General features: G+C 38.4%; 1 protein-coding gene across 1 annotated transcript; it reads right to left on the bottom strand.

Annotated features, from left to right (window-relative positions):
• Window positions 1-1,517: 1,517 nt before the first annotated feature.
• Window positions 1,518-16,485, bottom strand: LOC103275748. Its single transcript, XM_008073149.2, has 5 exons — window positions 16,233-16,485; window positions 11,597-11,774; window positions 9,855-9,922; window positions 2,328-2,453; window positions 1,518-1,579 (listed from the first exon to the last, which is right to left on the bottom strand). Exons 1-5 carry the CDS (start codon window positions 16,483-16,485, stop codon window positions 1,518-1,520), a joined length of 687 nt encoding a protein of 228 aa, XP_008071340.2.
• Window positions 16,486-19,100: the final 2,615 nt, after the last annotated feature.

Below are 19,100 nucleotides of genomic sequence, written 5' to 3' on the forward strand. Positions count from 1 at the left end.
GATCATCCAATGTACTACCATAAGAAAATGACTGACAGTGGTGGGAAACTATGGGGGGGAGGGAAAGGGGGATGGGACTAATGGTAGTAAACATCTGTCTGGGGATGGGGAGACACATCTTATCAACAAGGGGGCCTGAACAAAGCATATTTGTATACCGAACCCTTAACTGTACCCCACAATATCATAATAAAAAATATTGATCTAAAAGAAAAAAAAAGAATTCATTGCCTCTTTAGGTTGCAAACATTTTCCTCATTTCTCAATTAATTTTGTTGATTTTTTTTTGCTTATAACTGTAAAGCAATCTGTATCTATTGATTTTTTTCTTGCTATGCTTTTATTCTTTAACAGTGTTTTTCCATACTTATCAGATTTTCAAATAAAGTATAAAATAACCATCAATGTGGATTTTTAAAAAATTATTATTTCTCATTTTTTTACCTTGCAAAACTCTGGAATGTCAGGATTGGCTTTATACTTATTTATAAGTTAATGATAATATCATACAAATCATTGTCATATTTATATAACCAATTATAAAAATACTTAAATTCATTTTCAGTGTCTGCCACCCAAAATATCAGTCTATACTTTTATATTGTGAGAATAATAAAGGTCATCTTATAAAATGACTGTAGAAATAGTAAAAATTTTTTGGTCTTTATGATTATGTAACATTCTCTGCTGGTTTCAACAATATTCCTTTTTCTTATCTCCCTGTTTGTTTCTTGACTTCTGAACAGTGAGTTTATGCATCATAGCAACATTGGCATGAAGCTTAATTATTTCCAAGATGTTTTTCCTTTATATTTTAAAATGCTGTCATAAATAAGCAATGAATTAAAAAATGAAATGCTTTCATTTATTCAGAGGATGCCCATCAGAACCAAACCAATACTGCTTTTTATCTTTCAATTAACTTACATACTTCATGTCGCTATAGTGTATGCATCACAGCAACACTGGACCAGATTTTGTGTTGTCTGGTTTTTTTTTTTTTGGAGTGCAGTAGCACAATCATAGTTCACTGCACCATCAATCTCCTGGGCTCAAGCAATCCTTCTGCCTCAGCCACCCCAGTAGCTGAGACTACAGGCACACACTACCACAACTGGCTAATTTTTGATTTTTGTAGAGAAGAGGTCTTGCTATGTTGCCTAGGCTGGTCTCAAATGCCTGTGTTCAAGCAATCCTCCCACTTTGGCCTCCCACAGAACTAGGATTACAGGTGTGAGCCACCCCTGTTTGTTTTCTTAACTTGATCTTTCTAATCTATCTTGTTTAGTCTGTGACATTAACTTTCATTTTTTTAACTTACAGATATGTTCCAGCCTAGCAATATATATTGATAGGAAATCCATTAACAATGAATCTCAAAATCCACTTTTCAAAAATATTATTTTGCTTACAACAGAATTACTCTGTGGGCTTCAGACAGCTAGACAGTGAAAATTTTTAAAGAATAAAAATAAATTTAAAAAATAAATGGTTATTAACCATAGTTCCACACAAGCTTACCTGGAATCAGATAATTTGACAGCTGTAAACTGCTCTGGAGGACTCGGGCCCTCATCAACTATTGACAAAAAAAATTTGAAAATAAATTTGACACTTGTTATAAATATAGATAGAAATTATTTTACTTTTAAAAATGTAGCTTTTTCTTTGAAGTTAAGCATAAGAATATTCAGATATTTTGATATAACTGTAATGCAGTATCCACAGAATTAAGATCTATTTTATATTCTTTTAACTAAAGTGCTAGTTTTACATACTTAGTTAATACAGACTGGCATGATGCTTATTTAATCATTTCCAAAATACTTTTCCTTCATATTTTAAAATGCTGTCATAAATAAGCACTGAATTAAAAAGCTAAATGCTTTCATTTATTCAGAGGATGCACATTCAAACCAAATGGTACTGCTTTCAACCTTTCAATTGATTTATACTTTATTAGTGTTTCCTCTGAGGGGCTAAAGAGAATGAGAAAGCTGCAAATTGTTAAACACATCCAGGTTAGTCCTGGCAGTAAGTATGAATGAAAAATAAATTCCAATCTTTTACTCAAGCAGGTCTTCTTTTTCCTTTCCACTTACTATCTTAATTATTCATGCTGTTTTTGATTTCCAAAGATACTCTTCTGGAACTATACATAATGTTTTCAAATGCAGAAGGAAAAAAATTAAAGCATCAAATGTAATGCCTCTGTTCCTTTGGAATATGCTTTGAGACTAGTTAAAATTTGGTCTCAGTAAATGAATGCCATAAAATATATACTTTAAGTGGCCTTTTTACTTCCATTGTTTCCACCAGACACAAACCTTCTTTATGTGGTGCTCCCAGAGTAAAAAGACCATTGTCAAGTGCATGTATGTAGGTTCCTCTATCCATTTCAATAGCTATGGTTCCTGAAATTTCACCGAAGTTTGTTACTGCCCACCAAATTCCTAAAAAACAAAACCAATATTTAAGCTTTATATTTTAATTTTGATACAAAGTACTTTTTTTGTTACTATAATTATTTTTTAAAACTTTTCATTTTACAGTTTTAAGAAATACAGAGATTTCATATATCCTTTACTCACTTTCTCCCAATGGTGACATCTTGCATACCTATGCATAACATACCCATGGTGCAATGTCAAAACTAGGAAACTGACACTAATACAATCCAGGAAACTTAGCACTCCTTTGTGTGTATGTGCTTAGATGCACATGACGATCAGTATAGCTCAGGACCAGGTTCTTTTCAAAACATAAAACAGCAACACATGTGAGTATACAAAATGACATACAGAGAATAGTCCCTCATGCCAGACCTCAGCCATCCATCCACGCCTGCTTTCCAGAGGCAACACCTATTATAACCTGTTTCCTATGTGCCCCTACAGACTTTCCAGCACAGTAGTCTAAGCTGGAAACGATAATTTCAGACTGGAAGCAAAGTGAGCAGAATCTATGTCTATGTACACTAATTTCTAATTTGTCAATAGAAATGTTAAACAATAGAGTACAATCATTTAAACAATCTTTGTAAAAGTTTACTATTTTAATGGAAAAAAATAGCCCCAAATCTCCCCGAATCGTGCTTTAGCTAGAATAGACATAAGTCAATCACTAATTGAATATTAGGTTATATTAAAGAATTACAATTAATGATATAAGGTCTGATGACACAGTATAATGTATAAAAACCAACGATAAAACAGAGAGCAGAAGAAGCACTGACCATATTTTAAAATGCACATTTATATACTTAAAGAAATAAGCCGGGCTTGGTGGCTCAGCCTGTAATCCCGCGCCTTTGGGAGGCTGAGGTGAGTGGATTGCCTGAGCCCGCGGGTTCGAGACCCGCCTGGGCAGCGAGACCTCATCTCTACAATAAATCAAAAAATCAGCTGGGCATGGGAGCGCATGCCTATAATTCCGGCTACTCGGAAGGCTGAGGCGGAAGGATCGCCAGAGCCCAGCAGGTTGAGGCTGCGGTGGCCGGGAGCAGCCACTGCACTCCAGTTAAGGCAACAGAGTGAGACTCCAACTCAAAAAAAAAAAAAAGAAAGAAATACATGTACGTGAGTTTATAAATGAAACAAGATTGGCAAAATATTGATTTATGAATGGTAGGAGCATGGGTACATGACGTATTCGTTATAGTCTTCTATCTACTTATATATTACTTTGGAAATTTCCATTTAAAAAGTGTTTAAGGCTGGGCTTGGTGGCTCAGCCCATAATCTCAGCACTTTGGGAGGCCAAGGCGAGTGGATTGCCTGAGACTGTGGATTCGAGACCAGCCTGGGCAACTTGGCAAGACGTCATCTCTACAATAAATAAAAAATTAGCCAGGCATGGTAGCGTGTGCCTGTAGTTCTAGCCACCTGAAAGGCTGAGGTGGAAGGATCACCAGAGCCCAGCAGGTCGATGCTGGAGTAGCCTTGAGTGTTCCACTGCACTATAGCCTGGGCAACAGAGTGAGAGATTCCAACTCCAAAAAAAAAAGTTTTTGGAAACTGAGTTAATCACACTGTACAAAATTTCCTATTCAACTAAATATTTCAGGTTTTTCATAATTGGTTCTAAAATTATGTAAAATTTTAGCTACAATGAAGTTGGACCCTTACCTAACATTGTAAAATTAACTTAAAATAAATAAAAGATCAAAATGTAAAAGCAATAACTATAAAACCCTTAGAAGTAAATATGGGAAAAGCTTCATGACAATAAATTTGGCAATGAATTATCGGATATTTATCAAAGGCACAGGCAAAAACAACAACAAAATAAACAAACTGGACTTCATCAGAATTAAAAACTTGTGCGTCAAAACCACTGTCGAGAGAGAAAAGGACAACTCACAGAATAAAGAAAATACTTGTAAATTACATATAAGGAATTAACATCCAGATTTTATAGAGAACTTCAAAAAAACCAAAGACAATTTTTAAAAATGGGCAAATAACTTGAACAGATATTTCTCCAAAGAAGTTATACAAATGGCCAAAAATCTTGTGAAAAGATGTTCAAAATCATTAGTTTCTAGGAAAATGCAAATCAAAACCACTTTACAGCCATCAGGATGGTTATTATAAAAAACAGAAAAACAAGTGTTGGTGAGGATGTGGAGAAATTAAAACCCTTGTGCACGGTTAGTGGGAATATAAAATGGTGCAGCTGCTATAGAAAACAGTATGGTGCTTTCCCAAAAAATTAAAAATAGAATTACTGTATGATCCAGCAATACCACTTTTGTGTAGGAGCCAATTATCTTGTTCACATAGGACTGGCACAGAGAAGGCACAAGAAAACATGTTTTCTAAATGTCAAACAGATGAATGTACTGCTGCCATAGTTAACAAGATACTGCCATACTGCCATGGCACCCTCTCTTTCTGGCATCAAGAGACGAAGAGGGACTTGCATTCTGAGAGGCCTCTCTTTGTGGCAAGGCTGCCACCCATGTTGTTCATAGCCTCCTGCTGCAGCTCACATATCTTATTAATCCCCCAGAGGAGGCAATACACATGAGAGGTTGTATGACAGCTCACCTCACCTTCTGACCAACCCATTGCTTCTAAGCGCCCCTTAAATCTCTGTTGTTACTTAAGGTATAGTAAGGACAAGTCCCCACAAAGCTATGTGTATGGAAATGGAATTTTCTTTCCTTATGACACTGTCATCCAAGTACTCTTCACAGAGCTTCTGTTAACCCAGAGGTTGGCTTTGTTTTGTGGGAAAACAAAGTATCTAGGAGTTTCACAAAGGATGCCATTATACATTCAGTTACTTCCAAACCTAGTAGAGTTCACTGAAGATACTCTTCTTTACTATCAGACTTGATATTTTTCATGTGAAACACAGGATTTCATCCTATTTACCAATCCACTCTGCTTTTAGGTCTTTCCTTCAGATCCTTGCACAAAACCAACATAACAGCGTAAAAAATTAAAAGGGTTTTTCCCCCCTTTCTCTTCAGAAATAGGCATAGGCTTATTTATATATCAAACTTGGAAAAATCCATAATGTGAAAGAAGGTAGGAGGTCATGAGAAATAAAAAAGAAGACAGAGAAGAACTTCCCCTTTTAGCCAGGACAGAATACCTGCTCTCCCACCATGAACAACCAGGAAAATGGACGGAATATTTGGGAAAACCATTCCCAAGTACTGAAACACAGGCAAGCAGGACTGTGATCTTCAAGACAAAGGAAACACATGAGGTAAATTTCACATGCACTTTGGTTTTCTGCCCAATGGGGAAAGGAAGGTGAGCTCTAAAAGAACCAGGAAATCTCACTGAGCTGAGTCTTGGAGTGCGGAAGGAACTGCAGTTTATAGAAGAAGGTACTGGAGAAGAGGGAGCCACACAGAGCTGGGGCCCCAAAAGATTACATGAAAGTTCCATGCAGGTCTTTGGCCAAGGCTAGGCTGTGTATGTTCTGGGCAGACTCCACAAGGCCTAGCAGAGTGGCCAGTGCTGCTGAGAGCTGATTGAGACCACATAAATTTTGGAGACACCAGAGTGGAGAGAACTTAGCAGGGACACCATGCACATTTGGTTGAGGCCTCATGAGATCCACTTCCTAGAGTAAGAGCCACAGTCTAAGTCTAAAGGTAAAATCCTAATAATTAAGAACAAAAAAACAAACCCCAAGCTTGACAGGAGCAAAAAGACCTTCAAATAAGTTGAGTAAACTTCAAGACATCTACCAGAAATACAGCTGAACATTTTATCAAAATGAAAAGTTGAGTTCATAAGAAAAATCTAGCAGTCCTAAATATATAATGCACTCTATAACACAGCTTTAAAATACTTTAAGCAGAAACTGACAGAAGTAGGCAAATCCAGAATTACAGTTGCAGATTTTAACACAACTCTCTGAGTAACTGTAGAATCAGTCAAAACTCATTAACAACACAGAAGATTTGAATAGCTACCCCATCCACCAACTGATTTGACATTTAGAAAACACTGAATCAACAACTACAGATACACATTCTTTCCAAGTGTACATGGATATTCACCAAGCACATATGTTCTCCAACACTACTATATATGAATTAGAAATTGATTAGATGTCTACAATATCTCTAAGTCATAAAAATTAATAGTATGCTTTTGAATAACCCATATGTCAAAGAAAAAAATCACAAAGAAAACTAGAAAATATTCTGATGTGAATGAAAATGAAAATATCAAAATGTGTGGGCTGTAGCTAAAGCTAACATGGTGTGAAGGATTCCAAACTCCCCTTTAAGAAGCTATAAAACAAGAGCAAAGTAAATCAAAAGTAAGCTAAAGCAAAGAAAAAGTAAGACAGGAAATAAATGAAACAAAATGAACAAACAGTAGAGAAAATAAATGATACTAAGAGATGGATCACATGAAGATAAAAATATTGGTAAACCTCCAGCTAGACCAATTGATCCAGAAAAAAACAGCAAAAATATAAATTACCAATATGAGGAATACATGATGAGATTGCAATATATATTCTATGGACATTATAAGAATAAGGGAATATTCTGAACAATTTTATGCCAATAATTTCAACAACTTAAATGATACGAAAATTTTCTTTAAAAAGATACCAAAACAGACACAACAGAAAAACTGAAAAATATCTATTAAATTTAATGTTCTCACAAAGAACAACAAAACAAAACTCTCTAGGCCCAGCTAACTTCAATGGTAAATTCTATCAAATATGTAAAGTAGAAGCCATACCAATCTTACATAGCTATTTCCAAAAATAGGGAAGGAGAGAGTACTTCCCAGCTCATTTTAGGACACCAATATTACCTTGGCACCAAAACCAAATAGAAGAAAAGGAAGCAAAGGCTCAATATCTCTCATCAACACACATCTAGCAGTTCTTTAAAAAAAATTAGAAATCAAAACCAGCAATATGCCAAAAGACAACACCCACAACCAAGTGATATTTACCTTAGGAATGTAAAGTTGGTTAAAGAGTTGAGAATGAAACCAATGTAATTTATTAGCAGAATAAATGAAGAAAGCTGTATAATCATCTAAAAAGATGCAGAAAAAAGCATTTGATAGAATTAAACACCTTTCTAATGTAAACTCTCAAGAAACTAAGTTTAAAGGGTGTTTATGACGATCCTACAGGTAACATCATACTCTATGGTAGACTGCTGAAGCTTTCTGCCTAAGACTGAGAACAAGACAATTATGTCCATTTTCACAGCTTCTGTTTAACATTAAAGAAGTCCTGGCTAGTACAATAAAGCAATAAAAAGAAATAAGAGACACAAGGATTAAAAAGAAAGACGTATATACTAATAAGAAACATGATTGCAGATTTATTCATCTTCCATATAAGCAAATAATACTAGAAGTAATAAGTGAATTTAACATATCAGACTACAAGGTCAATATACAAAATTCAATTGTATATCTATATACTGACAACAAACAACTGGAAAATAAATTTTAAAAATTCTAATTATAGTAGTGCAAATTATAATATATTTTAGAATAAATTTTAAACACACATTCAAGACTCCTACACTGCAAACTATAAATTATTGAGACTCAATATTGTTAAGATGTTGATTATCCCCAAATGATTTGGATTCAATACAATTCTCCCAGAAAATACAATAGGCTTTATTGCAGAAATTAATAAATTGATTACAAAATGTACACAGAAATGTAGAACTCAGAACAGTTAATTCTGAAAAAAAGTATATAAAGTTGGAGGACTCACACTACCTGATCTCAAGACTTTACAAAGTTACAGCAATCAAGACAATCAAATCAACATAATAGACAAATATATCAATGAAACAGAGTTTAGAAATAGACCAATATGTAGAAAGTAAATTAAATCTTAATGAAGCTATCAAAGCAGATTAATGGGGAAAGGAAACAACAGTGGTCTGGAACAACTGGGTATCAGTATGTTAAAAAAAATTAATCCTGACACCTAGCTTACACTGGGCCAAAAATTAATTTGAGATGAGTGATAGATTTAATGTAAAAACTTTGATGCCTCCAAAAGAAAGAATATTTTCATGACTTTGGGGTAAGCAAGATCTCTTATATCTAAGAGATAAGGCAATAAACATAAAAGGAAAAAAAAATGAACAGCTTTATAAAAATTAAAAACGTTTGCTCATCGACAAAATACCATTAAGAAATGAAAGGCAAACCACAGAAAGGACTGATAACATCACCGATTGTTGACAAGAAAATAACTGGAGCTTTAATTCATTCTTGGTAAGATGGAACAAACACTTAAAAAACTTTCTGGAAGTTTCTTATATAGTTAAATATTCACATATCCTTTGATACAGCAGTTCGACACCTACATATCTACCCAAGATATTTACTAATTTTAGACTTGTTGAAATATCATTTCAAAAAAATAAGATTTCCAGCATGTTCACTTTTTACCATTTCATATTTTTAACGGTGCTATAATTTATGAAGTTTCAAAATGCAAAATGCAAAATGCAACTTGCCAAGTAAGAGGGAAAAAATGCTTTTATATGGAAAGATAAGGACTAAAATGGAAAATAGGCTGCTTAAGTGTGTCTGGGTTCATTTATCTCTGGTATTCATAGGCTACCTTGATGTAATATCTATATATATTTTTAGTCAGAGTCTCACTCTGTGGCCCAGGCTGGAGTGCAGTAGCACACTCACGGCCACCGCAGCCTCGACCTGCTAGGATCAGACGATCCTCCCGTTTCAGCCTTCCAAGTAGCTGGAACTACAGACATGCACCATGATACCCAGCTAATTTTTTAAAAAAATTTATTGTAGAGATGACGTCTCACCAAGTTGCCCAGGCTGGTCTCAAACCCCTGGGCTCAGGCAATCCTTTCGCCTCTGCCTCCCAAAGTGCTGGGATTACAGGCCTCAGAGCCCCCGTACCTGGCCTATTAACACGTTAATTAAGATTTTCATTCATTCACAGTTTACAAAATAACTTACCGGAAGTAATTCCTTTAGAGACAAGCAAACAACTGACTTCTACACATAAAACGCATACATGCCCAAAGCATATAATTTGTAAAATATATTTGGTTGAATAACATTTATTCCTACCAGGCCATTAAAAGTATATATCAGAATTTCTAATGGTACCTATTAAATCAGAGTTATGTTTCTTCTCTCCTGTGCTTTGTTCTGATAAAAAAGAAAAGGCAGTAGTTGCATCTGCTGTACTGAAGAATAAAAGGAATCTACAACTGTAAATAATATTTGAACACTTTCGGACAATTACGAATAGGTCACAAATTTCCAACTAGAAAAGTATTTTAAGTGAGATCTCAACAAACGTTAACTTTCATCAGAATAAAGTATTGAAAACTGACTCACCAACAATATCAATTTGAGTTTCTTCCTCTTCTTCTCTTTTTCTCTTATCTTTCTTCTTTTTTTTCTTACTATGGGAAATAATTTATATAGATGAGGTTTAAGTATATTAAGTTGTATATTAAATATCACAAGATGGAAGCTTAGAAGTCTTTTAAGCTGCACATTCAGTCATAAATTATTGATTTACTATGATTTACATATTAAGTACATAGCATTGAGAAGTTGCTTCTATCCCTGTATGTTTGGTGTAACAGTTAAGAACAGACTCTGGAGCCAGACTTCCAGGTTCTAAACCATGATTCTGTCACTTCTTAGCTCTGTGATTTTTGGAGAAGGTACTGAATCTCTCTGTGAGTCCATCTCCCCACTTATAAAATGAGGATAATATCTTAACTAACTCTTAACGTTATTGTGAAGATTTAGAGTTAATTTGTACCTTCATACATTGCTGGTGGAAATGTAAAATGGTGCAGCCTCTTTAGAAAACAGTTTGGGGTTTCACGAACACTTACCATATGCCCCAGTAATTCCACTCCTAAGTATGTATATCCAAGAGAAATTAAAATATATGTCCAAATACTTAAGAATATTCACAGCAGTATTATTCACAATAGTCAAAAAGTGGCAACAATCCACATGTCCGCCAACAGATGAACAGATAAACAAAATGTGCTATTTTCATATGATGGACTATTAGCCAGTCATAAAATAGAACAAGTACTCATACACGCTACAACATGGATGGACCTCAAGAATGCTATGCTACATAAAAGAAGTCAGCTATACAGAACTACATATCACATGATTTCATTCTTATGAAATATCCAAAATAGGTAAATCCACATAGACAGAAAGCAGATGAGTGGTTGCAGGGACTGGGAGAAAGGGAGGAGGAGGTGTGATTGCTTAAAAGGTAAGGGGTTTCCTTCTAGGGTGGTGACCACGTTGAGCAACTGGATAGCAGTGAACCTCGTGAATACACTAAAAACCACTGGGCTGTACCCTTAAAAGGCTGACTTTTATGATATATGAATTGCATCTCAATAATGAAAAAAAGAGCGATAAAAATGCAAAGTGCTTATAAAGTGCTATACTTACAACTGATTGTTATAAGACATATTTGTTTACATTGTAATCGTAAAGCAAGTTTTCAGAAGACAACTCTCCCCTCCTCTCAGCAAGTTTAGACAGCAAAAGTCTCAGACTTACTCAGAATCAATTCTCCACGATGCCACACCCTAGGCAGGTTCTCCAGGACGGCGGCTTCAGCCGCTCCTGGACACTGACTACACCTGGAAGTACCAAGAGCTCTTTCCTCCGTAAGCCTCGGAGCAGACAGCGCGTGTAAGGTCCACGCAAACACACCAGCGGCTACAAAAGAGGAGGCGTGCGCGTGCACAGAGGTCCTGCCCGGTCGCCTTGCGGCCTCCTCCTCGCACAGGGCTCCGTCCACTGACCGCACGCACGTCGCCTCGCTAGCCCTCGAATCCCAGAAGGATCCGCGAGGGTAGGCCAGCGCAGAGCGAAGAATCAGGTCGCCACATGCACACGACGAGGACACGGAAAAGTCCAGACCAGTGCCCACAGCCCTGTCGAGCCCTCAGCCCCTCGCGACTCAGCCCCGCCGAACCGCACTGATCCGAGTCTTCGCGGGGCGGGAGCCACGGCAAGAGGAGCGGAGGGCGCGAAGCGGCGCAGTCACCGGGAGGACGGAGAGTCACCGCGCGCGCTTCCGTGCTTACCGCTGTGTCTTCGCCCCCTTGAGCACAAGTTTGGTGGACTTCACGTGGGCGTATTCAGCCATGGCCCGCCGGGTACCGGCCAGCTCTGGGTAAACCGCACTAAGTTCCCAGCGGAAGACGCGCAGCCGCAAGAAAGTACTGCGCGTGCGCCACTGGACCGGAAGCGCCGCTCCACTTCCTTTTTCCGGTGGGAGAGAGGCCTGGTGACGAGCCGCAGACGCGCCCTCTGGCGGACTCGGTGGGCCTCACAGCCGCAGTCGGCTCGGGAGGTGGGCTCGCGTCGACCTCCCGCTGGGCCTCAGGTAGCCGGGATGGGGCCAGGTGATGCGGACCGGGGGCGGACGCCTCCCTTCCTCTACTCACCCCCTGCCTGGCCCGCCTCCCTTCTCCTCCCTTTTCCTCCTCCTTCCCTTCCGCCCGCATCCTCTGCCTTCGCTCGCCGGTCTCCCCAGCCAAACCACCGCCATAGTGCGCCCGTGTGGTTTTTGTAGCTAGACTCGCTGAGTTTGATTCCATGTAAAATGTATTAAAGTGGTTTTGTGGGGGTCCTAGCACCGGTTAATCAACCATTGATCTGGCCTCTTTTCCCACAGCTTCACCCCTGCCACTGTAACTCCAGTTACAGAGTTGTTGGATAATGTTGAATGTCTGGCTTCTGCTGCTGCCTCTCCCTCCCATGCCTCCGCTTCATTTGGCCCACTTGTCATCCTTCACGACAAACTCAGCCATCATGTCCTTGAAAAAACTATCTTTGAATTACCTCTTCTATTTCCCCAAATATCCTGCACTTCATATGCTATAACTTAATTGTATATTTTTAGGACAAGAACTGTGACTTGCTCATCCTTGTTTCACCTATACCCATACCATGCCTGCTTCAGAGTAGGCACTGCACATCCATGTCGGTTGAAGTAGAACCTGGAGAAGTGAAGAATGTGGGACAGTTAGGAGTGTGACTTGACCAGAGGGCAGGGCAGGAGGGAAACAGCAGGAGAAAAACTAGATGCATAGGAACATGCCCCGTCATGGAGACCATTGGCAGCCAATTCCCTGTTTACCAGTCATCTCCGTGTAAGACCCTGCTTGGGAGATACAAATATGCTTCAGACCCCAGGCTGGAAGTTAAGGGCCGTCATCTAAGTAAATAGTGTGCAGTGAGTGGTAATATAACATATAGTGGAGTAAGTTGCTTCTAGAGCCAGACTGCTTGACTGGACAAACTTTTATAAGCTGGCAAGGTATTTACTCTCCATATATTTAAGTTTCTTCAGCTGTAAAATGGAATGAGATCTCAATTAATATAGAGTAATATTTTTTAAAGTCCCTGATAAATAGTAAATGCATGATAAATGCTACCTGTTATTCTTGGACACCAAAGTACCTTGAGAGAAGTACACCAAGATTTTACAGAAGGGTATGGTGGCAACATATTGTGAGAAATAAGCTGAATGCACTGGAAAGATGAGACACTAAAATAGTTGATTCCAGATTAATTGTTGGCAAAACAACTGGAAACAAGTGGAAAATTTGTATAATCTAGGATTCAGTTCTCAGATTGCTTTACCCAAGTTTTTACTTTATCAAAAGTGAAACTAGAAATCAGTGGCAATGTATCATTGACATGGTTTCTGCAAGAGATTCCAATGAATCTGGCTAGGTGCAGTGGCTCACGCCTATAATCCCAGCACTTTTGGAGGCCTAGGCAGAAGGATTGCTTGAGTCCAGGAGTTTGAGATCATCATGGGCAACATAGCAAGACTTTATATCTGTAAAAAAAGAAAAAAAGAGACTGGGCTCAGTGGCTCAGCCTGTAATCCCAATACTTTGGGAGGCCGAGGCAAGTGGATTGTCTGAGCCTGTGGGTTCGAGACCCACCTGGGCAACTTGGCGAGACCTTGTCTCTACAGTAAGTCAAAAATTAGCTGGGTGTGGTAGCACATACCTGTAGTTCTGGCTACTTGGAAGGCTGAGGCAGAAGGATCGCTGGAGCCCAGCAGGTCGAGGCTGCAGTGGCCAGGAGCATGCCACTGCACTCCAGTCTGGTTGACAGAGTGAGACTCCAACTCAAAAAAAAAAAAAAAAAGAGAAAAAGAAATAAAAGAAAAAATAAACTTGACTTCTGTGAATCCCTACAAGGCTTTGATTTTACATCAAAATATTGGAAAATGTACTTATACATATGTCTTTTAAATTAAAATTAAATCTTGAGGACATACATATGATATTTCTTATGACTCCTCCTTTTACTTAAGTTTTTGATTAATCTACTCATTAGTGGTCCCAGTCTTATTGAATAAGGGGGTTTCTACCATTTTTGTTAACCAAAAGTTTATTTGGGTGAGATGGAATTCTAAATACTGTGGAGACAAAAGTGACTCCATCTTGTATGCTAATCCTCCATGTTGACTTCTGTTTAGCCCCAGTTCTGTGAATGCCTTCTGTTTTCTACTTTATTTTCTGTCTGTTGCATAAGAACACATACTCCTGCTTTTAGATCAAAGCAACCTTGATGTTATCTCACAAATTATAGGCCATGACACAAATGGCATTCTTGCCTGTTCTGGAGATTTGCCGCATATAGCATTCTTGCTTGCTCTGGAGGTTTCTCTGTTATGGAGGGTTGCTGGAACACTTATGCCCTTTCCCTATGGTGTATAAGCCATAGGTCTGGAGAGTAAGTGTGGAGATCCACCTGTCTTGCAGAGGCCCAAGACAATGCTTCTGTTTGTGGGTAAATCATCTAATATTGATAAACTACCTTTGTCTGCCTTGTTTTTTGTTTTCTGTAACCTCAAGATGGTATTTATGTTTCTGTAACTCATTGGGAGGTTGGGTCTTCATACTGAAGCCTCCTATGTATACATGTCAAATAAATTTTTATACCTCTTCTCCTGTTAATCACCCTGCCTTATGCTAGTGATTTTTCAGTAAACCTTTAAGGAGCCAATGTCATTTGGGAGCTCCTTTGTACATATGGCCTTTTAATGGAACAAATACAAAAATTTATTTTGGTTCAAGAGATTATTAATAGAACTCAGAGGTTAATACACTTTAATATGCCTGGTAATCACTTGAAGATCTTATTAACAATGCAGATTCTTGTGCATTGTCTAAGATTTTAATTTAGTGGTCTAGTGTAGGACACAGGAATCTATATTTTTAGGAATGCTAAAGAAAAAATTAGGAATGCTGAAACATGACTTACAAGAATAAATAAACATTTGTCTAACATTTTTATTTAATTCATTATTAATGAGGGAGTCAATAAAATGTTATAATTAGCTCTATGGAGAATTCAAAGAACCACGCATATCTAGGCACTAAGGAACATAAATGGATTTGCTTCATAGGTTCAAAACTGACTTCTTGATGGGAGGTGGAGAGAGGGAAATTAATTATACCTCGACCAGAAATTAGCATTTTCATGTGTATATACAAGGATATTTGTATTGCTATCAGTGGTCTACAACTTACAGAATTGCCAGTAAATGAAAGGCACAGAGGCCATAGAAGCAGATAACTCAGAAAATTATCAAGGCTGAGACTTCCACTGAAGACACCCAGTAGTAATCTGCTTGATCCATCTGAAAAGTCTTTCCCAATTTTTTCCCTACAAGTTGCTCAAGCGATTCTGGTACGCTGTGATCAGTGAGATCTGGAGAAACCCTTTTGATCTATTTTATCTATATTTTATTAGAGGTTATACCATTGTCAGGACTCTCTAATTACTTTCTCCACTAGAGAGAGGAAGATATTGCCACATCTATGAGTATTATGATAATAGCCTATCATCTCAAGTAGCCTTGGGATCTCTAATTTTCTTAAGGTTATTAATATTTCTGAAGTACTATAGGGGCCATAGACATTGGCTCCTTAAAGGTTTACTGAAAAATCGCTAGCATAAGGCAGATTGATTAATAGGAGAAGAGATATACACATTTATTTGACATGTATACATAGGAGGCTTCAGTATGAAGACCCAACCTCCCAGTCAGTTACAGAAACATCAATACCATCTTGAGGTTACAGAAAGAATGGGGGCTTGAATTCTAGTAAAACAGGCTATGGGAGGGGGAATAAGAAAAATTCTACTGAGGGGCAACAAATGATTTGGAGAATGGATGAATGGGGAAAACAGAGAATGACTTATAAATGTCCTGTTTGGAAGTTGAATGAACCTGAGAGACAGGCACTATGCTGTGAAATGGTTGGGCCATGTCTATTACATTCTTCCTCTCCCTATAATAGATAATGGGATAATAGGAAAAGGAAGGAAAAGCAAGTGTACTTCTTGGTGGGTCCATGTGGCCTTTCTGAAGATAGGAGAAAAGTCTCTTCGAAGGCCTATTGGTTATTAAGGTCTTTTAAAACAAAATACTCATTAAGTCAGGGAGCCGCATTTTGGAGCGAATTTCCCTGCACGTTATCAGTCCCTGCCATATGCCAAGCAATATATCATCTTGTTTAACTTAATCTTTGGCTGACTCTTACTTCCACTCCACTTGAGCCACCCACCTTCACGGCCACAAACTCGAGTTTTCAGAAACCCAAAGTCAGTTCCCAATGCGGTACCCTCTTTAAGACGCGGCACCCCTTCAGAGGGGAGGCCTCCGGCCTGCTGCCTGGGCTCCCGCACGCACAGCGTGCAGGGCTGCGCCGGGCTCCCTCCCAGCCCTGAGGCGCCGCCGCCCCTCGCCCCGTCCGCCCAGCTGCTGCCCGACGCTTCCAGAGGCCCCTGGTCCTGCCCCGGTGTTCTCCGTCAGAGGGGTCCGCCTGGGGGAGGAGGCCGAAGCCTGGGCCAGGTGGGCAGGGCCGGCCCGGAGCGGGGGCGGGGGGGAGGGGCGCTTGTCCGTGCAGGTGTGTGTGACGCACGTGTGGCCCCTGAGCATCTGTGTGCTCGTCTGGTCTTTGCTCCACGGCCACACGAGTCACTGGCCCAGGAAGAGGCTGTCACTGCCCTTGGGAGGCTCCTGCGTCTCTTCCACGGGATCCTGGATGGGCAGGTGGGGAGGCCTGGCATGGGCTTTTCAGTAGCCTGAAATCGACTCCTAATGCTATAAGCTCTAACTAATGTCTGGCTCTTTAAGACGCGCACTTCCTTATTGCCAATTCACCTTCCATCTCATCGAATCCCCTAATATCGTGTCTCTTCCCTTTTCCTTTTTTCCTGTTTTTTTAGGTTGACACATAATAATCACACATGGCACATATTTATGGGTACAATGTAATGTTTTGAGACGTGTATATATTGCTTAATGATCAAGTCATTATAACTAGCATATTCATTATTTTAAGCATTTATCATTTATTTTGAGAACATTCAAATTCCTTTATGCCAGTTATTTGAAATGTGAAATGCGTTGTTATAACTGTTAGTGGAATGACTCTACTGTGCAATAGAGTCCCAGAACTCAACCCTTTGTCTGACTGTAACATCATACACTTTGACCAGCCTCTCCTCATCAACATCTCCTCCCTATTCTCCCCGATCTTTGGTAACCGCTATTCTATTCTACATTTCTATGAGATTCTCCATTTCTATGAGATTCGTTTTTTATTTTAGATTCCATATATGAGTAAGAACATGCAATCTTTATCTTTCTGTGCAAGTGACTTGTTTCACTTGCTATAGTGTTCTTCAGGCTTACCCATTTTGTGGGAAATAACAGGATTTCATCCTTTTTTCTTTCTTTCTTTCTTTTTTTGAGTTGGAGTCTCACTCCGTCGCCCAGACTGGAGTGCAGTGGCCGCTCCGGCCACCGCAGCCTCGACCTGCTGGGCTCTGGCGATCCTTTCGCCTCAGCCTTCCAAGTAGCTGAAACTACAGGCGCGCGCTACCATGCTCGGCTGATTTTTGATTTACTGTAGAGATGAGGTCTCGCCAAGTTGCCCAGGCGGGTCTCGAAACCGTGGGCTCAGGCAATCCACTCACCTCAGACTCCCAAAGCACGGAATTACAGACTGAGCCACCAAGCCCGGTCATCCTTTTTTCATTGACCAAATTGTATTCCATTGTGCATATATACTACATTTTCTTTATCCTTTCATCCTTTGATGGGCACTTAGGTTGATGCCATATCTTGACTATTGTGAATCGTGCTGTAATAAACATGGAAGTGCAAATGCCTCTTTGACATACTGATTTCATTTCCTTCGACTGTATACCCAGTAGTGGGATTGCCAGATCATATAGTATATCTATTTTTAATTTGCTGAAGGATCATCACAGTTTTCCATAATGACTGCACTAATTTACATTTTTATCAGCTACATATGAGCAATCCCCTTTCTCCACATCCTCACCAGGTTTTATTTTTTGACTTTTCCATAAAAGTCATTCTAATGAGAATGAGATGATATTTCTTGGTGGTTTTGACTTGTGTTTCTCTGATGGTAAGTAATGCTAAGCTTTCTAAAATATATATACTTTATGACAATTTTAATGTCATTGGAGAAATGTCTTTTCAACCTTTTTTCAATTTTTAATCAGATTATTTGTATTTTTTTATTGAGTTTGAGTTCCTTATAAATTCTAGATATTAACTTACTGCTAGATGAATAGTTTACAAGTATTTTCTCCCATTCTATAGGTTGTCTCTTCATTCTCTTGATTGTTTTATTTGCTGTGCAGAAGCTTTTTAGTTTGATGTAACCCTAGTTACTTATTTTTTGTTTTATTGCTCATGTCTTTTTGCTTTTGTTGCTTGTGTCTTTTGATGTCTTTTCTTAAAAAATTCCAGACCAATGTCAGCATTTTCCCTATGCTTTTCATCTAGCACTTTCATAGTTTTGAGTCTTACATTTAAACATTTAATCCATTTTGGGTTGATTTTTGTATATGTTGAGTGATAGGATTCTACCTTCATTCTTTTGCTTTTGACTGTCTGGTTTTTCCAACATGATTGATTGAAGACTGTCTTTTTCCCACTGGGTGATCTTGGCAACTTTGTCAAAAGTAAGCTGGCTGTAAACATTTGAATTTATGTCAGGACTATTTTGCTTCATTATTCCATGTATCTGTTTTTATGCCAATGCCATGCTATTTTGGTTTTGTATTTTGTTTTTGTAGTTTTGAAATCATTGTGTGATGCCTCCAGTATTGCTCTTTTTGCTTAAGATTGCTTTGGTTATTTGGAGTCTTTTGTGATAAATTTTGTTTTATGTCTGTGAAGAATGACACTGGAAATTTGATAGAGACTGTACTGAATGTGTAGATTGATTTGAGTAGTATGGTCATTTTAACAATATTAATTCTTACAATCCATGAATATAAGGTATCTATCAATTTCTTTGTATTCTTTTCTATTTTTTAAATCAATATTTTATAGTTTTCATTGTAGAGATCTTTAATCTCCTTGGCTAAATTTATTCCTAGGTATTTTGTTTTTATAATAACTATTTTAAATGAGATTGCTTTGTTGATTTCTTTTTCCAATAGTTTGCTATTGGTGAATAGAAATACTACTGATTTTTATATGTTGACTTTGTATTCTGAACCTTTATT

Source organism: Carlito syrichta, unplaced genomic scaffold (assembly GCF_000164805.1).
Source record: "Carlito syrichta isolate Samal-C Ts95f unplaced genomic scaffold, Tarsius_syrichta-2.0.1 Scaffold315701, whole genome shotgun sequence".
Classification (NCBI taxonomy): Eukaryota; Metazoa; Chordata; class Mammalia; order Primates; family Tarsiidae; genus Carlito; species Carlito syrichta.

Bases quoted from the DNA above. Each gene is read 5' to 3' on its own strand.
- LOC103275748 (XM_008073149.2), bottom strand. From the start codon at position 16,485: ATGCTCAGGGGCCACACGTGCGTCACACACACCTGCACGGACAAGCGC. The intron at 11,775-16,232 runs GTGCGGGAGCCC...CACCGGAAAAAG, and splicing joins CGCAGCCCTGCACGCTGTGC to GAAGTGGAGCGGCGCTTCCG. The intron at 2,454-9,854 runs GTGAGTCAGTTT...TTTGTTTTTTAG, and splicing joins AACTCAAATTGATATTGTTG to GAATTTGGTGGGCAGTAACA.